The sequence below is a fragment of the Odontesthes bonariensis genome, chromosome 16 (assembly GCF_027942865.1).
Source record: "Odontesthes bonariensis isolate fOdoBon6 chromosome 16, fOdoBon6.hap1, whole genome shotgun sequence".
Lineage (NCBI taxonomy): Eukaryota > Metazoa > Chordata > Actinopteri > Atheriniformes > Atherinopsidae > Odontesthes > Odontesthes bonariensis.
This window is the reverse complement of record NC_134521.1, coordinates 19,936,006-19,952,387: the sequence shown is the minus strand read 5'-3', so window position 1 is coordinate 19,952,387 and position 16,382 is coordinate 19,936,006. Positions and strand designations below refer to the sequence as shown.

Here is a 16,382-nt window from a genome sequence, read left to right as displayed (position 1 = left end):
TAGAGAGTCAGGGAATGATTAACTTTGAATCTTTGTGATTACTTTTTACCACAACGTCAGGTCAACATCTGTGCTGTAGTTATACTGCTGACATAGCTGAGATCACATGGAAATAACGTTTGATGTAAAATTTCAAAGATTATATATTTCCTTTTTTTTTTTTCCTTTCAAACAAAACCTACTTGTAATGTAACTATAAAAAGAAACAATGTGTAGGAATCCTTGACCATTAACTTCTACTTTTACAGTAGGTGTCATATGAGAATTCTTCGTATCAAAAACGTCGGGGGAAACCACAGACGCGTGATGTCATGGAAGGTCCCTCCGTAGAGAACAAATACATCGGGTGATGAGGAAGCAGCACAGCAGAGTCTAAGTGTGACTGTTAGCGGCAGAAATGGAGATGAAGCTGCAGCTTGGTGTCTTCTTGCTTCACATACAGGGTGAGTTGTTGACTTTAAAAACATTTTCACTGGCAGAGTTTGTTCTGAATTACAGAGGATGCTAAAGTTAAGGAATAATGTGGACGTGATCATTGAATTACAGATGAAGCTGCTGGAAGTAAAGAGTTTGCTTGTGAATTCTTAACACATGACAGATGATTAAGATTTGAGATGTGAAAAACATTTTTTTTTAGCCATTTGTGAATCTCATCTCAACTTCAGATTCTCATATTCTGTTGTTTTTTGGTTTATTACAATTATTTAGCGTAGTTCATTATTCGTAGTTTCGAGTTAAAGTGGTAGTTTTGCTTCTTTATGCCCTTGAGGAAACTAATCTGGGTTTTTATCTCACACTAAATATCACCATCCCACAAGAAAATGTGTAAATATTCAAAACATTGCAGTGTGGAATGTAATGAGATGGCAACGTTTCTTAGGTCCCTGTTGTTTTATAAAGGGAAACTGTACATTTATCATATTTTTTATCTATATCATGCATCTTTTTGTATGCTTAATCCTAACAACCACAACTGAGGGTGCGGTAGAAAAGAGAGTTGTTGAATGATATTGGGTCTTGAACTTGATTAATTTGCATGATAATTTATTGTGGAAGACCACAGCGCTCCATCTCCAATTAACTGATGAGATGCTTTAAAACATTTAATAGTTGTGCCTTATTACATCTGGGAATTCATGTAATGAGAAACATGAATATGTTACAATTTGCAAAAGAAAAACGCAGGCCTGTTATACCTTTGAATAGTTACAATAGTTAAACCACTTGACAGGCAAAGTGAAGAAAATTACTGATCGTGTTACAATGTAAAGCTTAGCTGGCATTAATATGGATGCTTCATTGATAAGCACCAGACACAAAGACATTGTTGCTGACCAAACTCACTCTCAACGGTGAATATCACCCTGATCATACAAGACCCAGAGGGTCGACTGACAACATCCTGAATCAAAACACCACTTTTTCAGAGTAGTTTTGCACCAATGTGACCTACACAGCACCAGTCAGGTGGTTTTAATGTTATGCCTTATCGGTGCATAGCTTGCATATCACTTAATTTGCTCTCATGTGAAGCCTATACGTTATGCTGCATATCTTATTTCCTGTGGAATTAAATGTTTAGTTGTTTTTTGCAATCAGGCAACATTAATTTAGATATCTCAGCCCAGATTGCCAAAGTCTACAGAAAGTGTGTGTGGTTTTTTTTATATATATATATATATTGTTTGGATTTTCTCTCTTAGTTCACAACCTAAGTGGTTCTTTATGTCTTTAAAGCAAAACTGAGAGGAGCGCGTGAAAAGCCTTAATTAACTCTGACCTTTCAAGCCCACCGTCCTCCGCAGTGGTGTCAGTGTTCCCCCCACAAATGTGTTTTCCAAACAACTAGTCATTCTCACCCCACAGGAAAGAAGAAGCACTCAAAGCCCCCGTTAACAACCTACAGCATGTGCTACTTTCTCTCACACCAACCCCACTTTCTCTTTTAACATAAAAGGAGTGACCACATTACTTCCTGCCAGAGCAGAAAAGCATTCGACATGTGGCGACAGGGGGGCTGCTTCTTTTGAAAGTGCAGTACAGTTTTTGTTTTTCTCATGTCACACCAACCTCCGCACTTATTCACAGGTAGGTGTATGCATAGTGTCAGTTTAGTAGCAGATGAGGGAATAGGTGAGTCAAACTGAGAAACAGGGTTTTATCTTCGGACACCTCTGTGCAGAGGAGGGAAACAAACTTCCACTGCCCTGTACTTGAACTTTTTTTTATTCCAGTAGGTGGGTTCTTGTTTGTTGAGTGGTCTAAACACCACTGTAGGAAAAATAACACTTGTCATGGAGTGACGTGCAAATCTTTGAAGGAAATTAAAGTTCCTTTTTTTATCATTGCAGTTTCACTTGCGGTGTGGCAGCATGTGACGGTGATTAAGGGTCAGACATTACATTTAACCTGCCCCCTCACCGATGCTCACAAGACCATTGTGGAGTGGAAGAATCCAGACAATAATCTTATGTTCTTCAATCGTAAAGAAGGTGAAGATGGCAAGTCTTGTACGTCCCACACCAGCAGAAGCATAATCAGACAATCAAGATGGCAGTATTACAGCAAACTCTTGGACTTAAGAGGTATTAAATATTGCTTTATTTGTTTTCCAGTTCTACGGGACAAAAGATACAGCATCGACAAGCTATCTCATTCAGAGTTTTCCATCAGCGTTTCAAATGTCACCTTCTCGGATGGGGGCACCTACACGTGCACACACTATGACCATCACACGATAGAGAAGAAAGTGGAGGTGACTGTGTTAGGTGAGTACGATATCAGCTCTATGGGTCACACATGTAGAGCTGCTAAATATCTGACTTTGACTATGATTTACTCACTTCATTGTCAGAGCCATAATCTTTGTTACAGAACTGTTCATGTCCCGAGCCTTCCCTCATTCCTTCATGATTTTCTTCCAAGCAGCCAGACTTTCTTGTAATATTGCTGCTTTTTCACTCATTTTAAGTCAAATTCTTGCCGCTGACCATTTTCAGAAGAATGTTTTTTATTGTTTCTTAAGCCACTTATCACTGACTTATGAATCATTCAAGCATAAAAAAGGCACCTAATTCAAGGGATGAACCCATGTTGTGTCAACACATATAACAGACAACTTGGCAAAGGGCACTTTTTAAATTGTATCTTTAGGCGCTTTGTTACTAGCAGCCTGTCAAACAGTCACATCATTTGTTCTGATTTCTTTACTTGTGCTCAATGGAAATGCCAAAAATGACACAGTATGACAGACAGAAAATTGCAGAGAAAGGAACAAAAGGCAGCCGACATCCAAAGAAGAGCTTTGGGATGTCCTTCAAGAAGCCTGGAGAACTATTCCTGAATACTTAAAGGAATGACAGAAAGCTGGTCTAAGAGGGTTCAGACTGTGTTGGAGAATAAAGGAGCTCAGACCAAATATTGACTTTAGAGCTCATTATAATTGTACAAACTCAGTTTTCTGCCAAAATCCAAGGAAATGAGGCATGGCTCTAGATGTTTAAAAAATACTGTATAATTTGAACAAGTAATCCATGATTCTGAAATAACATCAGTGCTGACGTTTGTTCATTTAAAGGTCATCCCAGAATATCAACAGCAAGGCATGAAGGAGAGACTGTCATTAAATGCAGTGCTGAGGGGAACCACCACCCACCCAAGATCTACTGGAAGTTTGATAATGGGCCTGAATTTCGTGGTAAGTTGGAAGGAAAGAATGTTAACTTGAGTTTAAAAATATCCAATCAGGGTACAAAACTTAAAATAGCAATAAGTGATACAATGAGCCATATTGAAATTTGCATTTGACACGTCAAACTATATTTGAATATATTGAACTATATTATGTGAAGTTTATGAACAAAAATTACAGGCTCCTTTAAACACGGTTTTTGAACACGTAGCACTCTGGTCGCTGCAGCTGCACTATTGCAGGTGTCGCCAAAATTAGACCAAAGAAAACAGAGAGTGGGCACAAGCACCGACCACAGTTTCTGTCAATTCTGACTCATAATGGAATGCCGTTGACAGGTAGTTTAACCCATTACGATCAGGAGTGACATCTTCCATCTTATGTGTGTGGGATCAACATTCTCAAGACACATTTTGAAATTTAAATACATGGTGATAAACCCGAGGGCAAAGTCAGCCATTTACGATGAAAACATGAAGTCTCATGAAGTTTAACCGTTCGAATGTTTCTAGTTTCCTTCAGAGGTGGAGAGATCAAAAGTTTTAATAGACAGTTTCAAGTTTTCCAAAATTGTAAATGAAGCATTACAGTAGGTCTGAATGGGTTAAACTGGTACGAATGTTTGTTTTGTATACTGATATAAGCTGGTCCACTTTATCATTAGTCATTAGTGGATGCTAATCACTTTTGCCTCATTCCGCAGGTGCTGCCAATTACCACCGTGAAAACAAAAAATTTGTCACCTTGGGGATGCTACATGTGATCCCGGTGAGGAACAGAGTCACTGTGAAATGCCTCGTTCGTCATCCAGCACTGCACTCACAACCTCTGATGAACTTTGTCAAAATTGGAGCTGACAGTGAGTGTGATTAAATCTTTCACTTCACCTGTGTCAGTAGCTTTGGCTTTCTCATTAGTCTTTGTCAAAACTTCTCCAGCGGCGAAAATGAAAGCAAGTGTCCTGGATGTTGACCTTAAAATGTTTACTCCAAAGTACTTCTGCATTCTGGGGGCTTTTTGAGAAACAGTTGCAATGTGGTTGTGTCGTCATAAAACAGGGAAAGCACTGGAATATTTTTTTCTTATTTCTCCTGGCTTGTTCCGTTACACTGTCCACAGCACCAAACTGTGAAGTTTCACTGACCAAAAACCCCCGAAAGCCTCATGTCTCAAGTTACTTCCTTCTTCTTTGTGCTTGTAATTCTGGCTTCCTGAATCAGTCTAAAAGGCAGATATGTGATTTGCTCATTTATAAAATGAATATGTTGAAGCATGAAAATGTTAACACAAACATTTTTTTCTGCCACAGCTAAAAAGCCCCTTCCCACAACCACGGCCAGTTCACCCACAGTTCAGCCTCTGGGGACAACAACTCGATGGTTCATTTATGGTAGAACGTTGGTGTACTATACAACCAGAGACGTGAACGGCCCCTCATCAGACGGCTCAACTGTAACCTCTGATCAGTGGGTTTCCTCCAGTGACCCAAAGACTGTAACAGCCCCCACTAGACTTCCTCTAAGCCCTGTGACATTCACAGAGCCACTTCTCAGCACTAGTGGTGAGTGACACACTGATCATTTCTACATGATTTTTATGTTACATGGGCTTAAAGTAGCATAGTATTCCACATCAGATGACATTCAGAAAGTAGAGATCAGAGACAAAAAAAGAACATTTATCTTAACAACAGCAACAAATAAATACTAGATGGTTAAGATGATCCCACACTGCTTCGATATTGTTGAGGGTCCGGGCTCTGGGGAGGATTCATCCCTCCATAAGACCTGTTGCCACTGATTTTCAGTCCACTTCTTGTGTCATTTGGCATAGCTCAGCCTTTTCTCCCCGTTTCCCTTCCTTGAGAATGGCTTCTTGACAGCCACCCTTCCATGGAGACCATTTCTGATGAGGCTTGGGCCAATAGAAGATGCACATGTACAGATGTTAGGTCATAGATAGTTTTTTTTTTGTTATTTTGCCCTTTACCTCGTCCAGTTTCCTCAAATGTTTTAAGGACATCCTGCACATCATGCTGAGATTTCCCAGATTTTCAGTTAATATCTCTTGGAACTCACCTTGTTGGTGCAAAAATACTATTTTTTATCTGTCAAACTCTGTTATCTTTTTTCCATGGATGGAACTAAAGAAATGGGGGAAAATTATGTGTCTTTGTGACAGGCTGCTGGAAACAAAGTGCCTAAAGATGCACTTTAAAAAAGGTACTTGGTTAATTTACTTGTCATGTGTAGACACAGTGTTGTGTTCCTCCCTTGAGTTAGGAGCCTTTTTCATGATTCATCAGTCAGTTTTAAGTGGCTTCACAAACAAAAACACATTCTCCTGAAAATGGTCAGGTACAGGGACTGGACTGAAAATTAATAAAATAGCAGCTACTGTACATAACATATATGCACACAACTGTATAACATAAAGCGTGGGCCTGTGATATGGAAACTATTATCATTCTTTCATAAAGCATTAAACTGTCGCACGGCCTCGGCTGTGGTTGCGATGCCACGAGATGTTTCCTGTGATAGAGAGATGAGAGTGTAATGTGAAACTCTGTCATGGTAAATGTATTCATTGAGTCTGAGAATGGAACAGTGAGGTTTGCACAGGTGCAAAGCTCGTCTAACATGTTTGCATGACATAAATAACCTAATACATCCTCTGTCTTCAGAGATTTTAACTCAGAAATAAATCTATTTTCACAATAACTTTTACACCAATTTAATTCCTTGACTAATATTCCCTTATCTACGTGCTTCTTGTGCTTTTTTTCAGATTCACTTACTGTAGATGGTTCCAGATCCTCTGTAGTACCAGACTCAACTGTGATGAGCAATGACACCACCAGTGAGGAAACAAACACCACAGGTATTATTTCTGACATATAATAATGTCAGATTATTTGATGCAGGGAAATGTGTTTAGTGCCATCTAGTGGTAATTATGGATACTTACAGTTGAGTGAATCCTGTAAAACAGAGTTCACTTGAGCTGCAATAGCTGAATTATTCATCCCATCCCTCCATTATCTACGCTTGCTTCATCTTGTAGGGGTTGGGAGGAGATGGAGCCTCTTCTAGCTTTTACTGAGAGAGCAGAGGGCTTCACCCACACACCAATTGGTCATTTAGAAGCAGGGTTTTACTTAAGATACATGTATTTTGACTGTGGGAGCACCCAGTAAGGCAGGCACACTTAGAACACTCCACCACCGAGCATCCCTGCAGCTTTGTTAATCCTTGTATCCTCTGCAATTCATTAAAGGTGGGGCATCCATCTCTGCGACACCAGATGACTTCAACAACAGTACAAACAGAACCCTAACAGGTAAACGCCTCACTCTGTTAACCATACCGTCAGTTGAAATGTTAACGACATAACTGTCTTCTGCACACTGTAGCAAAAATGTGTGACAGCCTGTAAAAGAGAGTAAGATTTGATATTCTGTCCATTTCTAGACGGGTTTGGCTCAAATAAGCAAATGGCAACTAAAGGGAATTCAACCTTACTGGTCCTCCTGGTGACATGCCTGATCTTCGGCCTCCTGGTGGTGGTAATCTTTTTCACCATCAAGCTGAGGAGAGCACACCTGGCCTGGAAGAGAGGTAAGCAGGCCGAATTCTCTTTTTCTGCATGGAAACCCAACAACAATATCACACTGAAGTTGCTTTCAGTTTCAGCTCCACTGGGGGTCGAACCAAAGCAAATAACTCAGGGCTCTGCTTCATTAGTTGCCACATTTTCAGCATCTTCTCAGTTCTATGTGCTGTGAAAGGAAAAAGTGGCAAGAAGTGTGAAATTACAAGGATGTTGTTGTTGTGGGTTCAGTGTATTCATTGACAAAACATCTTACAGTTTTCATTGTTACAGAGAATGAAGAGTCTGATCCATCAGAGGAGAGCAGTAAATCAAAAGCAAGCCAGGAGGAGAAGAACTCCCAGGGACAAAGACGAAGAGGTACATAAGATCCTTCAGCATTCTGTTTCCTTATTCTCCCCTTTTTGCACCGGTGGACCGAAAAAGATTTTTGCAAGCAGAGACATTAATCCCTCCAACTTGCGTGACGTGCTTTATGAAATGTAACAGAACAAATGCTTGCATTTTACGTTGTGGATAGAGATTTTTACCTGAATACTACGGGATATAAGTTTTAGCTTTCGACAGAGACTGCAGCTCAGTGTGACTCAATGAGTATTCCTTCATTGGTAGAAGTCTTGGGATGTTTACCTGTCAGCTGGGAGATAAAAGCCAGTTGGGCCCATGACAGGAAGGAAACACGTCATGAATTCCCTTTGCATGATTCAGTAACTTCTGCTTCTATTTAGAATGCAGTACAGTAGAATAGTTATGACATATTGACTCATTAGTATTTCTATTTTTCTATCTGTATTTGTGTAAAATAGATGTATATTTCCATTCCATAAAGGCTGAGGGATGTTCTTCGTTTGGTTCATTATTCCATTTGTTGACACTCACCATGACAGGCACATTGTTTTGCATTGGGGGAGAAAAATCTGCTATTTGCTGTGATCATCTTTATGATATGTCCTCATAAATAGGGCTGATGTGCAACATCTGTTTCCGTAATTAATCACTAACGGTGAAATTCTCTTTTGCCCTCTCTGTGTCACAGGAATATTGAACACGGCGTTCACACAGTACATTGTTGAGGAACCAACAGTGATAACTTCAGTGATAAACACAAGTGCGATGGCACCAAGAGAGAGTTCAACAAGAGAGCAGACTTCTCCTCCTCAAACCCAGGCACAACCTCCAGCCAACATAAAGGAGACATCGCTTTAACAATATGGGAAATACAGCTGCACTGTTAGCTGTAAAAATGATCCTCACTGTTTTTTTTTTTTTCTTTTATTGCACTTTGAACGGTGTCTACAGGGTGTCTTGAAGTTCTCCGACAACATGCTGGAAACCCTTTTGTCAAATTGTGCTCCATGTTCATGTGACCGAAGGTCCACTGTGCTCATCACCATGTTTAAGATGGCAAACTGTGTTGAGAAAGGCTACAAACGGCAGCCTTGAAGACCGAATCCCTGGCATTTATGTGGATGCCAGATCCCTCAGTATTATTTGAGATTCAGAAGAACATTGAACTTTCTACAGTTTAATTTTATGTCAAATCCGTGTAAGAAAGCAGCTTGAAAAATTTATTCAAACCACCTTCCATCAGCAATCATACCATGGTCACTGAGAGCCCAGTGTTCCCCTTTTCTGATGTTTGTTTGTCAATGTTAAATAAAGCTGAATGAGTTTATGCATTGCACTGCTGCCGTATGAGTGGCTGAAAGGATAACTGGGTGAATAAGCAGGTTTACATATAAAATGCTTGTTGAATGTAAGTTTATGAAGAAAAGAATGTCTGTATTACACGAGTACTGCATAATGTATATATTTTGTACGAATAAATCGTATTTTCCTAGGACATACTGTGTGATTTTTCTGAAAACTGTTACCAAGTGATATTTTCTCGTCTACCACGATAGCATGTAGTTTCTAAAATATTCAATAAACCAGAGGGCTTTGGTGTCAATAACTGCAACCTTACATGAGCAGATGCCATATGAAGTCCAAAGCATGACTATATGCTTCATGATAGACTGCGAATAAAAGCTGTGCTTAATTTTACAGCAGTTTAAAACATTCGAGTAATAGTAGTAGGAAGTGCAGTCGTTAACCCTGGTGCAGCCAGCCTAAATCTTTTCTATATTTATTCTAAAATGTTCGTGTTTATTGTAAATTTTCATGACATCGATGAAGACCTAATATGAATAGTGCATTTCCGGGAAAAAAAAAACCGTTTATGTAAGAACATTTTGTATCAAGAGACAAGGATGCTATCTCGAGCCATGCGGTCATTCACGGAGATTATGAAATCCAAGATAGAACAGGAGGTAGGATGTGTCGTCACTAGCGTGAAATACACTGAACCCCATTGGTGGACTGTTGCGGACGCGCTCAATGACTCGACGCTGATTGGCTGCTGTACCGGTGATATATATAGTTCCGAACTGCATTAGGCCCCCTTTCCCTTCTCATACCGGCAAGGTTGAACGTCCCTCGCCGTTGTCCATTCCATCCCAACACAACCAGTCAGCGGGAAATCATCAATTTGGTAAGTTATTTTTGTTTAAAATACTCTACTTGTATTTGGTTTATCGTGAAACTTCTTTGAACATCAGTGGTAACATATTGCTTTATCACTCGTGCTAGAAAGGAGACACGGAATCAAATTCTAGTTAAAATGATTGCTGCTTAAAGGGACTAAGAGGTAATTGATACATATAGATCAATATAATCTGACTTTTTTTAGTGTTTAAGGGCTGTAATCATAGGTGTACCGTTGGTTTTGTCGGCTTTAGCTTTTCAGTTGGGTGGGGGTGGGGATATCTGGTTCCTTCCAGAATGTTCTTGAACAACGGCCGGTAAGCGTTCTGAAAGAGAGCAGACTTCCGGTTTAGATTTACGTCTTCATAATAAAAGCTTTTAAAGAATGGAAAGTAGAAACGGATAGACTGAAAATTCCGAAACGAAGCTGTCGCGCGTTTAATATTTTTATTTTAAGTGTTTGCGATGAAAATACAGAAATCCGGTCTTAGCTCAGGCGTACAGTCGTAAATCTGCAGGCTCACCGTCACATGGTCACTCGGGGCGCCATGTTCTCTCAATGCGTTTTTTTTTTTTTTACAGCATTTTAAAATGAACCGTAGATCAATTCCTGCTCGAGTTACATGTTTTTTTTATTTTTGGATTTCTCCCTTTTTGTTTAGAAATGTGATGAATGTTTCTTGTTAAATTTGAGATACTTGCTTGGTGTGCTTCTGCCAGGACAATGTGTTTGTTGGAAAATTAATAGTCCACACTTGACAACTCGATTGCTCCTCTTTTTTTTAATTTTTTTATTTACTTATTTTTTTTATTTTGTTCCTCTCAGGCAACATGTCTAAGGGGCCAGCAGTTGGAATTGACCTTGGAACCACCTACTCCTGTGTTGGAGTGTTCCAGCATGGCAAGGTGGAAATCATTGCCAATGACCAGGGTAACAGGACCACACCTAGCTATGTGGCCTTCACAGACAGCGAGAGGCTGATTGGAGATGCAGCCAAGAATCAAGTTGCCATGAACCCCACCAACACAGTCTTTGGTAAGGATTTTTTTCACTTCACACTAAAAATTTTTTTTATTTTTATTTATTTTTTTATTTTTATTTTGTCTCAGTGCCCAACGTTCACAAGTTTGTCAAAAAGCAGCTGACACAATTTGAATTATGCCATATTTACGTAAGAATGGCATGATTAATATGCATCAAAATGCCAGTACTAGCTTTCTATTTCTATTCGTCTGTAGTTTCCAGAAGTTGAAAAACCAATGTGACCCAAATCTTAACTTTTTTTTTTTTTTTTTTTTTTTTCAGATGCCAAACGGCTGATCGGGCGCAGATTTGACGATCATGTTGTCCAGTCAGACATGAAGCATTGGCCATTTAATGTCATCAATGACAACACTCGCCCTAAGGTCCAAGTTGAGTACAAGGGAGAATCAAAGTCCTTCTACCCAGAGGAGGTCTCCTCCATGGTGCTGACAAAGATGAAGGAGATTGCTGAAGCTTACCTTGGAAAAGTATGTTAATTTGATTTGGTTGTGGGTGATATTTGACTTAATTTCATGTGATGCTAATGGTTTGCGTTTGTCTTTTCAGACAGTCAACAACGCTGTAGTTACAGTACCTGCATACTTCAACGACTCTCAGCGTCAGGCCACTAAGGATGCTGGCACAATCTCTGGCCTCAATGTTCTGCGTATCATCAATGAGCCAACTGCTGCAGCTATCGCCTACGGGTTGGACAAGAAGGTTAATAATCCTGGAGCATTTCCATTAGTGTGCACAGCCAAAAGCAGGTGGCTCATTCTTAACAGTATCGTATCTGATTTCAGGTTGGGTCAGAGAGAAATGTTCTCATCTTCGATCTTGGTGGTGGCACTTTCGACGTGTCCATCTTGACCATTGAAGATGGAATCTTTGAGGTCAAGTCCACCGCTGGAGACACCCATCTTGGTGGGGAGGACTTTGACAACCGCATGGTCAACCACTTCATCGCAGAGTTCAAGCGCAAGTACAAGAAGGACATCAGCGACAACAAGAGGGCCGTTCGCCGTCTGCGCACTGCTTGTGAGAGGGCAAAGCGCACCCTTTCTTCCAGCACACAGGCCAGCATCGAAATCGACTCTCTGTATGAGGGAGTCGACTTCTACACCTCCATCACCAGGGCTCGCTTTGAGGAGCTCAACGCCGACCTCTTCCGTGGCACCCTGGACCCTGTTGAGAAATCCCTCCGCGACGCCAAGATGGACAAAGGCCAGATTCATGACATTGTGTTGGTCGGTGGCTCCACTCGTATCCCCAAGATCCAGAAGCTTCTCCAAGATTTCTTCAATGGGAAGGAGCTCAACAAGAGCATCAACCCAGATGAAGCTGTGGCCTACGGAGCTGGTAAGGGTTCAGAACTTGCTGAATAAACACAACTTTGTAGGCAATATTTAATTGCTCATAGTGAGCTGAGCCTTTGCAGGTCATGGAAATTGACTTCAGTGTTTCTTTAATTGTTTTGGACCTAATTTACTTATTCTCTCTACAGCTGTCCAGGCTGCCATCCTTTCTGGAGACAAGTCTGAGAACGTGCAGGACCTCCTGCTTCTGGACGTCACCCCTCTGTCCCTGGGTATCGAGACTGCTGGAGGTGTCATGACAGTTCTGATCAAACGTAACACCACCATTCCTACCAAGCAGACCCAGACCTTCACCACCTACTCTGACAACCAGCCTGGTGTGCTCATCCAGGTGAGGACAACACGGTTAAACAGGCCTTCTTAATGTTTCGCAGTGATGACGTTTACTCCTGCCATTCGTAGTTTCCACCAGAGGTTGAAAGACCAAAGATGGCCCTGACCTTCCTTGGATGTCTGAGCGAAATAAAGCTGGCAGAGGATAAGACTTGTTGCTTTTTAATGCGTCTACTGAGCCTGTGCTATGTACTTCCAACAGGTTTATGAGGGTGAACGTGCCATGACAAAGGACAACAACCTGCTGGGCAAGTTTGAGCTGACAGGCATCCCTCCTGCTCCCCGTGGTGTTCCCCAGATTGAGGTGACATTTGATATTGATGCCAACGGTATCATGAATGTCTCTGCTGTTGATAAGAGCACCGGCAAGGAGAACAAGATCACCATCACCAATGACAAGGGTGAGTTTTTAATTGAATTTTAAGCACAGAGTAATGTTTGTTGGCACCATTTTTAAACTGAATTTGCCTCCAGGTCGTCTCAGCAAGGAGGACATTGAGCGCATGGTCCAGGAAGCTGAGAAGTACAAGGTTGAGGATGATGTCCAGCGTGACAAAGTGAGCACTAAGAACAGTTTGGAGTCGTACGCTTTCAACATGAAGTCAACTGTGGAGGATGAGAAACTTGCTGGCAAGATCAGTGATGAGGACAAGCAGAAGATCTTGGACAAGTGCAACGAGGTCATTGGCTGGCTGGACAAGAACCAGGTAAATATTACATTAAGATTTTAGGTTTTCTTTAGTTTAGTTTTTTAGCCCACAGACATGACATCATCCTAACACGGACTATCTATTTTCAGACTGCAGAGAGGGACGAATATGAACATCAACAGAAGGAGCTGGAGAAGGTTTGCAACCCAATCATCACAAAGCTGTACCAGAGCGCCGGTGGCATGCCTGGCGGTATGCCAGAGGGCATGCCAGGTGGCTTCCCTGGAGCTGGTGGTGCCGCTCCCGGTGGCGGTGGATCCTCCGGACCCACCATCGAGGAGGTTGACTAAACATTCCATAATTTCAACTACTTCCTGAGATGTTTTTGAAGAAAGAAACCCTCTTACAGCACATTACATCTGGCTAAAGAGCGTAATTTAATACCGGTAAACGGGGATCACATTTATTGCAATGTTTGGGACAACTGGGAACAACTTGTCTGCACAACTTAGTACTCACTTCATGTTCGAAGTGTTTTGTATTCCAAGATGGCACTGCTTGACAATAAATCTTGAAACCCTTCGAAAGTCTGCTTTTTTTTTTCTTTTTCTTTTTTTTTTTATTATTTTATGTCAAAAGATTGAAGTAAAGTTATCAAGTATTGCATGTTCCCTTTATTTATTTATTTTAAGTGAACTTCAATGTGAGGCACTTTCACAGGCTTTTTTTTTAAAAGGACAAGCTCGGATGCATTAAAATAGGCTGCATTTCACTTGTAGAAAGTTCTGCTTTTCTGCACATGCACTGCTGCCCTCAGTGTTGTTGAGGGTGGAAAAGTTTTCATAATCCTGTTGTAAAAATACTAATTTAATTTCTGGTGTCTGAAATGGTGATTAAAATGGCCCCATCTAATGGTTAAAGGCATGTTGGAGCATAACTGATGTTTAAGCTTAAAATCAAACGGAAGCAGTAACTTTGAATAGTTAAAACTCTTGATGACAGGATAATTCATTAAATCCACAAATTGTATATCATGAGCAGGTTACTGGACATCATGCAACAACTAGATCACTGAACTGTGTGTATATAGCGGCGAACTTAATCTTTTATTTGAACCGATTGACGGCATGGAATTCATCTAAAAATGTGAGTGTCATGTGACTTGATTGGGTTAAAGGGAAAAGGTCAGTATGGATAAAGTCATTTCAAGTGTCACTGATAACCCAAACGGAAGTGCATAATAACTTGGGAGCCTCGGTTGCCCACTGAGATGTGATTGTAACCGAAGTTGAGCAATGTAGCGCCTTGCTTCACAAACATTAACTTAAATATGAAGTATATTTACCCAGTGCAGACTGGGACCTACTCGAGAGACCCCAGTAGTATTGAAAAACATTTCACATATATACAGGAACACCTCACAATAACAAAACAAGTGTCTCAAATATACAAAAAACTAATAACAGATGTCAGACAACCTGTTACACATCAAAGGACAATGGGAGCTGGAACTAAATACAAAAATTGAAAATGATATATGTACTGATTGTCATAGAGGGGTGGGAAGTCAATTATGGAAAGAGTTTGATTGGAAGGTAAAGGTGAGATTCTTTAGAACCCCACTTCAGATTAGTATCTTTAACAATAGGGGTAATAATGAATGCTGGAGAAATCGTGGGATGGTAGGAGACCATACCCACATATTTTGGGATTGTCCTGAGATACAGCCATACTGGAGAGACATTAAGAAAGAACTGGAGGAGATACTTCACATGGACATACCATTTGACCCTGTATTTATTTTGCTTGAGAAAACAACAGAACAAAACTTTACTAAAGACCAGTGTTATATTTTGCATGTCCTACTAATGATCGCAAGAAAAATGATTACAATGCGTTGGATGCAGCCTGAGCCTCCTACGGTGGCTCAATGGAGACAGAGGTGTAATCAAGTCCAAGTGATGGAAAATATGACTGCCATCCTACAGTTAAAATTACCCCTATTCCTTAGGAGATGGACATCTGTCATTCTTTATATGGGTTAAGCATATAATTGTATAAGACGAATGTAACCAGCTTTTTTTTCTGTATTTTTATTTTATTTTTATTTTAAATTTTATTTGTATATGGGTGTTTTATGTATAATATTGTTAGTAGTATTATTTGTTTGTTTCTGTGTGGTGTGTTTATTCGTTATTGGCAATAAAGTAAAAAAAAAAAAAAATGAAGTATCACCCAGATACTCATTCCTAACAACCTGCACATTAACTTTTACCGCGTTTTGTTATAGTTTCACGTCCCGCCTAGCTTAGCTCCTTTTCCAAGCCTCTTTTCTCCGCTTTCTTTTGATTTCCCGGCAACCATCAGACGGAGCAGGAGAGATGGCTAAATAAAAGCGTAAATGAACTGCCTTGAACAAACAACAGGCCATTATAACAGGTGGTCAATGAGAAGTCGGAGCTTTGGAAGAAGCACTTGAACGCAACGCGAAAGTCGTTTCCCTGGACACGGACAAAACAAGTGAGTGTTTTAGCAAGTTCACTTTGGTGCAAAATTTTGACGAATATGGTACAATTTAGTAACATTTTTGTCACAATAAGAGCATGAAATTGTCACCTATTACCTTTTGTTTTCTAACAGATGTTTTCACCAACGTTAACTACGTACACTAACTGGTAACTGCTGAGGCCACCGTCAGGTTTCTTAGCTTTGATGCCAAATTATGTATCACCTTACCATCTGCCATTTATTTATCTGCCTTTATTTAATTACTGAAGGAAAAACACACATTTGTTTTTTTTGTCTTTTTAGTCAAGGTTGAGGCTGCTTAATCTTACGTAGATTGCGTCAAATGCAGGTGTAAATGATAAAATATTACTCGTTTTTCAGGTCCATTGTGCACAATAACTCATATCACCATGATGGGGGGCACTGGGGCCAATTGTAAATAAAAAATGATGTGTAAGATGATGTGTTTTTGCTAATGGTCCAATTTAAAATGTGTGTATATATATATATATATATATATATATATATATATATATGTATATATAGATTAGGGACATATCAATGTGTTCATAAAATTACTTTTCTATTATATCATGACACTATTCTAAGGTGCAATACAAGATGACAATGAACTGAATTAATCGAACAATAAACATTTTCATTTT

General features: G+C 40.1%; 2 protein-coding genes across 5 annotated transcripts; both read left to right on the top strand.

Annotated features, from left to right (window-relative positions):
- Window positions 1-237: 237 nt before the first annotated feature.
- crtam (cytotoxic and regulatory T cell molecule) lies at window positions 238-9,125 on the top strand. Of its 4 annotated transcripts, none has more exons than XM_075486525.1 (11): window positions 238-443; window positions 2,352-2,492; window positions 2,616-2,768; window positions 3,578-3,697; window positions 4,395-4,550; window positions 5,001-5,252; window positions 6,479-6,571; window positions 6,968-7,030; window positions 7,162-7,308; window positions 7,559-7,660; window positions 8,337-9,125. In XM_075486525.1, exons 1-11 carry the CDS (start codon window positions 398-400, stop codon window positions 8,504-8,506), a joined length of 1,443 nt encoding a protein of 480 aa, XP_075342640.1. In that variant the 5' UTR covers window positions 238-397; the 3' UTR covers window positions 8,507-9,125. The 4 variants fall into 4 exon arrangements, with proteins under 4 accessions (XP_075342640.1, XP_075342638.1, XP_075342641.1 ...); XM_075486523.1 differs by having other exon boundaries at window positions 2,352-2,510; XM_075486526.1 differs by having other exon boundaries at window positions 241-443; window positions 7,574-7,660.
- Window positions 9,126-9,728: 603 nt separating this feature from the next.
- Window positions 9,729-13,796, top strand: LOC142401220 (heat shock cognate 70 kDa protein). The gene is made up of 9 exons (XM_075486522.1): window positions 9,729-9,833; window positions 10,653-10,862; window positions 11,133-11,338; window positions 11,418-11,570; window positions 11,654-12,209; window positions 12,355-12,557; window positions 12,762-12,960; window positions 13,034-13,266; window positions 13,359-13,796. The coding sequence occupies exons 2-9, from the start codon at window positions 10,658-10,660 to the stop codon at window positions 13,557-13,559; spliced, it is 1,956 nt and encodes a 651-aa protein (XP_075342637.1). The 5' UTR covers window positions 9,729-9,833; window positions 10,653-10,657; the 3' UTR covers window positions 13,560-13,796.
- The last annotated feature ends 2,586 nt before the right edge of the window (window positions 13,797-16,382 follow it).

Bases quoted from the DNA above. Each gene is read 5' to 3' on its own strand.
- crtam (XM_075486523.1), top strand. From the start codon at position 398: ATGGAGATGAAGCTGCAGCTTGGTGTCTTCTTGCTTCACATACAGG. The intron at 444-2,351 runs GTGAGTTGTTGA...TTATCATTGCAG, and splicing joins CTTCTTGCTTCACATACAGG to TTTCACTTGCGGTGTGGCAG. The intron at 5,253-6,478 runs GTGAGTGACACA...GCTTTTTTTCAG, and splicing joins GCCACTTCTCAGCACTAGTG to ATTCACTTACTGTAGATGGT.
- LOC142401220 (XM_075486522.1), top strand. From the start codon at position 10,658: ATGTCTAAGGGGCCAGCAGTTGGAATTGACCTTGGAACCACCTACTCC. The intron at 12,961-13,033 runs GTGAGTTTTTAA...ATTTGCCTCCAG, and splicing joins CACCATCACCAATGACAAGG to GTCGTCTCAGCAAGGAGGAC. The intron at 13,267-13,358 runs GTAAATATTACA...ATCTATTTTCAG, and splicing joins GCTGGCTGGACAAGAACCAG to ACTGCAGAGAGGGACGAATA.